General features: G+C 36.9%; 1 protein-coding gene across 3 annotated transcripts in view; it reads left to right on the forward strand.

Moving 5' to 3' along the window:
• Positions 1 to 2,248, forward strand: part of LOC144018876 (ubiquitin-conjugating enzyme E2 L3) — a 76,909-nt gene extending 74,661 nt beyond the window's left edge. For all 3 annotated transcript variants that reach the window (XM_077521493.1, XM_077521495.1, XM_077521496.1), the window contains one exon: positions 884 to 2,248. In XM_077521493.1, the coding sequence (XP_077377619.1) occupies positions 884 to 1,038 (155 nt within the window). In that variant the 3' untranslated portion in view covers positions 1,039 to 2,248. The remainder of the gene's footprint in view (positions 1 to 883) is intronic.
• Positions 2,249 to 6,465: the final 4,217 nt, after the last annotated feature.

Consider the following 6,465-nt stretch of genomic DNA (forward strand, 5'->3'; position numbering starts at 1 on the left):
GAACGTTTCGCCTTACACACACTTTCTGGGAACCAATTATGTTCGTGAGCTGAGGTATCACTGTACGTGTTTTTTGTAGGGCTGTCAAAGTTAAAGCGTTAATAGGTTAATTCATCACAGAAAAATGTTGCATTAATCATGTATTAACGCAGATTAATCGCACTATTTTTATTTATTTTTTTGACCGCACTTGAGCCTTGAAAGTAACCGTGGATGGTTACATTGAAGGCTGCGCAGGTCAGTGATTAGGTCAATGCACGGCATTTCCTTCGCCTGGTTTTCCAAAATGAGAGGGGTGACTTCAGTCGATGGTAAATTTCGCTTTAAAAAACACCCCACGGGACTTTAGATTAAAAAAAAAAAGTAACTTGCGTTCAATTAATTAATAATAGCTGAATTGCACCCAATTGATATGATGCTGTTACGTTTTGAGCAATACACGCATGCATGCAATTGTGTACATGCATTTAATCAATGTTTGCAAATGACATTCAGATAATAAAATGTGTTAATGTCAAAATATTACGGTATTTTGTATTTATTTTATATTACGCAAATACGCAAGTAATTTAGCTGTTAATCGTGATTAATCAAAATTAAAAAGTGTGATTAATCAGATTAAAAATTTTAATCGTTTGACAGCACTAGTTTTTTTATCCTTCCCTTCTTACTTTGACCATCTCCAAACATTTTTATTTTTTATTTTATTTGAACTGAGTCAAATGCCATTTTTAGCATATGTCGCGGGCCACTGAAAAAATGGACGGCGGGCCGCAAATGGCCCCCGGGCCGTAGTTTGGACACCCCTGATCTAAATGAAGGCCATCTACTGTTAAATCAGAAATTGACTTAATCCAACTTCTCTTGACATTTTGTTTTGCAGTTATTCAATCCCTTATTGCACTGGTCAACGACCCCCAGCCAGAACACCCCCTGAGGGCAGACCTAGCAGAAGAATACTCAAAGGACCGTAAAAAATTCTTGAAGAATGCCGAAGAGTTTACAAAGAAACATGGCGAAAAGCGGCCAATGGACTGATCACTCGAAGCGTTTAGCCCTCTTGTCTTTCCACCCTTTACCTCTTACCTGCCCAACCAAATATTCTTCCTATCTGCCCTTTTTCTCAACCACCCCTTCACGACCCCCATCATTGACGTTTCCTCTCTGTTGCTCACCACACTTGCTCCATCTTACAGTCTAGGAGCGGCGCAGCTTGAAGCAGGCAGTGGCAGCCTCAGCCTCCCTTCCCACCTGCCCTGTGGATCAGACGGTCTCCCTCATACCCCTTGAAGCCATAGACTTCCATACCTTTACTAACTTTCTACTCTTTAGTCATTATGACAAAAAAAAATGGGCAAAGACATGGAGAGTTCAACAGGATTGGTTTTCTTCATATAAAGTTCCATGTTAAATCTAGAGATTTTTTTTTTTTTTTTTGCAGAGATTTAAAATTTGTTGATTACGCATTTCTCATAGCCACGTTCGCAGTCACATCGAGGGCAAGAAAGAAATCTTTAGATCTGCCTAACAGAGAGATTTGTGTTTCCCTTAACTGACCTCCACTGCTTCTAGACTTGCACTGTATTCTGTGGTAGGGTTAGGTAGGGTTGTGCCCAGTTTGACCCACTGAGCAGAGAGGTTTGTCCCACATCTGCATTGAATTGTCATAAAAGATCTTCTGGATATGTCAAAAAAAAAAAAAAACTCAATAATTCTCAGCAGGCTCCTTTTAAAGAACAATTTTCACATTTATTTTTATGGGTTTGTTTAATTGTACCAAAAAACACTTGTGTGAAAAAGATTTTTGCCTGACAAAAGCCTTGTGTTATTCTTTTAATTACTCAAATAATTTTGATTGGCACTTTGATATATGTCAAAGTAGGAACACCCTGCTTGTTTAATTTGTACTGTTCACGTCTGTTCACTGCTAGTCATTGCAGTGTTACCATCGTCATTGAAGACCACATTCTGGCAGCATATCCACTGCTCAGCTTCCCATGCTGAAAAGGACCTAACTGGGTTGCGGGGGAAAAAAAAAAGCAGTGGGGGGGTTCACAGAACCTGGAGAGGGAGTCACTCACCTGGAGCACAGTTCAGTTCCGAGAGCCCCTTGAAGCAAGCTGAGAGGGACTTGGCGGTTCAAGGATATGTCAGGACACAGGAAGGGACTGAGTGGCCAAAAAGCAACATGTAACAGCTGTTTGATCTGGTCTCAGTTCTTGTTTCGTAATAAAGACAGGTAACTATTTTTGCCTCACATTTGTCAAATGAATGGACTCGAATTATAACATAAGTAAATCAAATTTCTTGGTGTATTGCATTGGCTTTCCATACATGCATTGTGTTGTCCTTTCACAGGTAGGTAATATGCATTTTGTTGAAAATATTGATTGCAGTCAAAAACTCAAGAAAGCACATACCCTGATAACTTTTTTGATTACCAGTTTTGTGCCTGAATGTCATTCTAAATATTTAAAACGTGCTGTCAAAGTTAAATTGTTAGTGATACTTCACTTATTTAGCCCATTATAGCAATAAAAAGTTCATATTTTGCCTATAATAAATTTGGTATTCTCATTATTTTTCATGTACAATTAGTACCTTTAAAAACACATTTTGCAACTTGCTGTCGACCGAAAATAACATCACAAGGGCTCGCCATTTTTCTAGGTTTGATCATGTGACATTCACAAGCTGAGCTGTGATTGGTTACCTGAGCCCTTGTGATGTCATTTTCAGTCGACAGCAAGTTGCAAAATGTGTTTTTAAAGGTACTAATTGTACATGAAAAATAATGAGAATACCAAATTTATTATAGGCAAAATATTGTTTGACTACCAAAAATGGTTAAATAAGTAAAGTATCCCTTTAAAGGTGCACGATGCAAGGTTAGACTCAAATTTGAGTGTTAAAATAAGCATATTTTTTCACCCGGACATGTTTTAAGAATTGTATTATGGAGAGGAGGCACAACTGTGGCACAATGACTGTTGCCCCTATTTTCTGTAAAAGAAAAAAATGTTGTAGCGTTCGGGTCGGAAACTTTAGCTTTTGCTCTGAGCATGACGTCATACGCGTACACGCTATTGTCCCTGTTAGCTCTCGCGATTGTTCACGTAACTTCACGGACAGGACAGCTAATTCAAGATGGATTTAAAGAGACCTGCACCCGAGACGTCTCAATCCCTTGTGGATACTTCACGGAAGACAAAGAGAAGTAAAAAAAAAACAAAAAAACTTTCAGACCTGCGTCACGGGAGGACGCGGATAAATACAGGAGCAACGTTCGTCAGGTGGAGAGAGCTAAGAGCTATCCTGGGGATGAAACGGGACCCACAGCTTGCTGACTTTTTGCGAAAAAGGTAAGACTTCGTCACGAAAATACGATAGGGTCTATTTATGATTAGCAGTGCAGAATAACATGGTCGCTAATTAATGTCTCCTCACTTGGGCATATTAGCAACTTATTGCTATCCTCAATTTCCGTTTGGAAGGTTGTAATTGCGTAAGCTTTTGTCACTCAAAATGACTTTCACATACAAAGTAACTTGAAGATGAATACGTTTCTTACCTCTGTAGACATTATTAAGCCTATGAAAAAGGCGTTGTGCTCCGTGTTTGCGTTCGTTCGATTAACTTGGAGGTTTGCTCGTGCCCAAAAAGTCGAGTACGGTCTGATTGCAGACCACAGACTGGGAACGGAATGCCTACGGAACGGAACGCCCCTAAGCCCTATGCTTGCCGTAAAGGGGAGCTGCTGTCGTAGTCCAGTGTCTTCTGGAGTGAGCGGCTTCTACGTGTTGTAGGAAACAAAATTTGAAAAATGACGAGTCTCGAGCAGCAAGTAAGTGGATATTTATTTTATTGAATGATTGTAGCACATTAGATTAGATATTTTTAGGTGTACATGTATAGGTTTTCTCCGACTGGAGTGATTCAAGCAGGTATGGGCTGGGTCTATCCAATGGAAGTGTGACTACAGAATCGACTGGTTATTCTAGCAGAGGGTAGGACTAATCAGAAGGTATTTAAGTGGAGCAAATTACATCAGGCAGTCTCCCTGGTCAATAAAAATGACAATTTTTGAGGAGGTTCATACGCAATATAGGAATAACCTGTGCTATCATGTCCATTCCATTAAATATAAGCTTCTCTTGAAGTTTGAAGAAACCTGGTCTCAAGGTCTTTCATTAAAGCCTAAACTGAGAACATGTATGCCACTCAAGGTCAGGTTTATTCCTGAACAATGATGAATGATCTATCTCGACTGTCTAGAAATCAGAGATCATTAGTTGCTCAGAGAAGGTCTGGTATTCTCCCTCTAGTCATTGAAACTGGTTGATTTACTAATATACCATATGATATAATATGTGAAATGTGTGATTTGAATGATGTGGAAAGTGAGCTTCATTTTCTTTTGTATTGTACACTTTATGATGATCTAAGGGAGTGTATATTTAATTACTTTGAAAAATATAATTCTGATACGTTCTACTGGCCAGATGACGAAAAGATCAAGTGGCTTTATGATTTTGCTTTTTGTAATATAAAATTTTAAACTGAATATTGGGTTTATATTGATAAGAGTATTTGAATGCGATTGTGGTTCATAATATGGTCATTAGGAGCATGAAATATTGTTTTCCTAAAAAGGTAGCTCTGTTACGAAACTTTTTGGAAATTTACATAAGAGCATTTTTGGAGATGGATAAACCTGATACCGCCTAGGTTAAAAAAAAAAAAAAAAAAAGAAAGTTGATTCCTTACATTAAAAGAAAAAACTTTTGTATTGATATCACAATACAACACCTTAAAATACTATTTACGGGATTCTAAATAGTCTGTTTCATATGTGCTACGTTTGTGAAGTTTGTAACTTTGTGCAATAAAGATTCGTTTGTCATGGCCATTAATAGATTCGGTTTCCCCTTATTAAGTCGCTATTCTGCATTTTGTACTTTAAGACTACCGTAGCCTAGCGGAGGAGGAATGTTCCGCTTAGGGGGCGGAGTGTCCCGTTCTGTGGTCTGCAATCAGATACACGTCGCTGGGGTCGTAAATGTGCAAAAATTCTGAATCCTGCTTCGTGCCCTCACAAATCACGTTAATCATGTATTAACGCAGATTTATCACACTATTAATTTTGACCGAAGATGATCCTTGAGCTGACAGCGGATGGTTACGTTAAAGGGTAGCACAGTTTGAGTTTCAGTGCATGTATGAAAATAAAGCATTTAATAAATATTTGAGTATGACATTCAGAATATTTGTTCATGTCAAATTATTGAGATAATTTTTTCCCCCATTTCATATTATGCAAGTAATTAACTTATTAGAAAAAGAGCAAGAGCGTATGCATGGTTTAAAAAATGAAGTCGTCGTCATAATGTTAAATGTCGAAAGAATTAAAAACATAACTGGTGCTCTTTAAATTTGGCGGGCAAAAATTGTTGATAGAAAGCCTTTTTAATTACGCGATTAGTGATTAATCAAAATTCTAAGATGTGATTAATTTGAAAAAAAAAAAAACGTAATCATTTGACAGCTGTATTTAAAACAAAAAACTTGAAAAAATTGTATCACTTGTGACTTTAAAAAAGGGATCAGGTTTTTTTAAGAATACTTTATTATTCAGGAATTTTTACAAACACATAACAATCCGGGTAAGGTATAAACATACAACCTTAACCCAACAAACAATACCCCCACAGCAAAAAAAATAAAGTTTGAGTACACACTATTAAACATATGTTAAGCATTAGTTAAAAGCATTAGTTAAAAGTGAGTTAATCATCAGTATGTTTCTGAAATTAATAATCATTAGTATGTAGTTAATAAACAGTCATAAATGTTTTACCCATCGTTAAGTGCATCTATAATATGCTTAATGACTGCATTTTCATACTTTTATAAATGATGGCTTCAGCATTTCTAGATTATGTATTGCATCATTTACTAAGCAGCTATTTAGAAATCGTCAATAGTTTTTTAAGATCATTTAGGAAGTCTATGTAAATGATTAACAAACTATTTGGATATACATGCAATGTCACGGTTAGTAGATGTTTTATAAAAACTTACACATTTCTTTTCCAATTGATGTTCTAAAAACACTTAACACTAGGGGTGTGCTCAAAAAATCGATGCGGCAATATATCGTTGCGGGCCTCATTACAATACACGTATCGATACGCAGGCGTCAGAATCGATATTGCTCATTTACTTTAAATAGGCAGTTACCTAAAAAATAAAAACCAGCAGCGTCTTTGAAGTTAATTGTCTTCAATTAATGCAAAAATAGCTCACCAGTGATTGGACACTGTGTCTTGCTAAGATAAATGAAAGCAGAGGAAGAATATCAACATTTATTTACTTATAAACCGAACATGGCACGTGTCTTAATGTACCAAATTTCAGATATTTTGTTTAAAAACGAAATAGAATGTGCTACATGAAAAACATGCT

This window comes from Festucalex cinctus, chromosome 5 (assembly GCF_051991245.1).
Source record: "Festucalex cinctus isolate MCC-2025b chromosome 5, RoL_Fcin_1.0, whole genome shotgun sequence".
Lineage (NCBI taxonomy): Eukaryota > Metazoa > Chordata > Actinopteri > Syngnathiformes > Syngnathidae > Festucalex > Festucalex cinctus.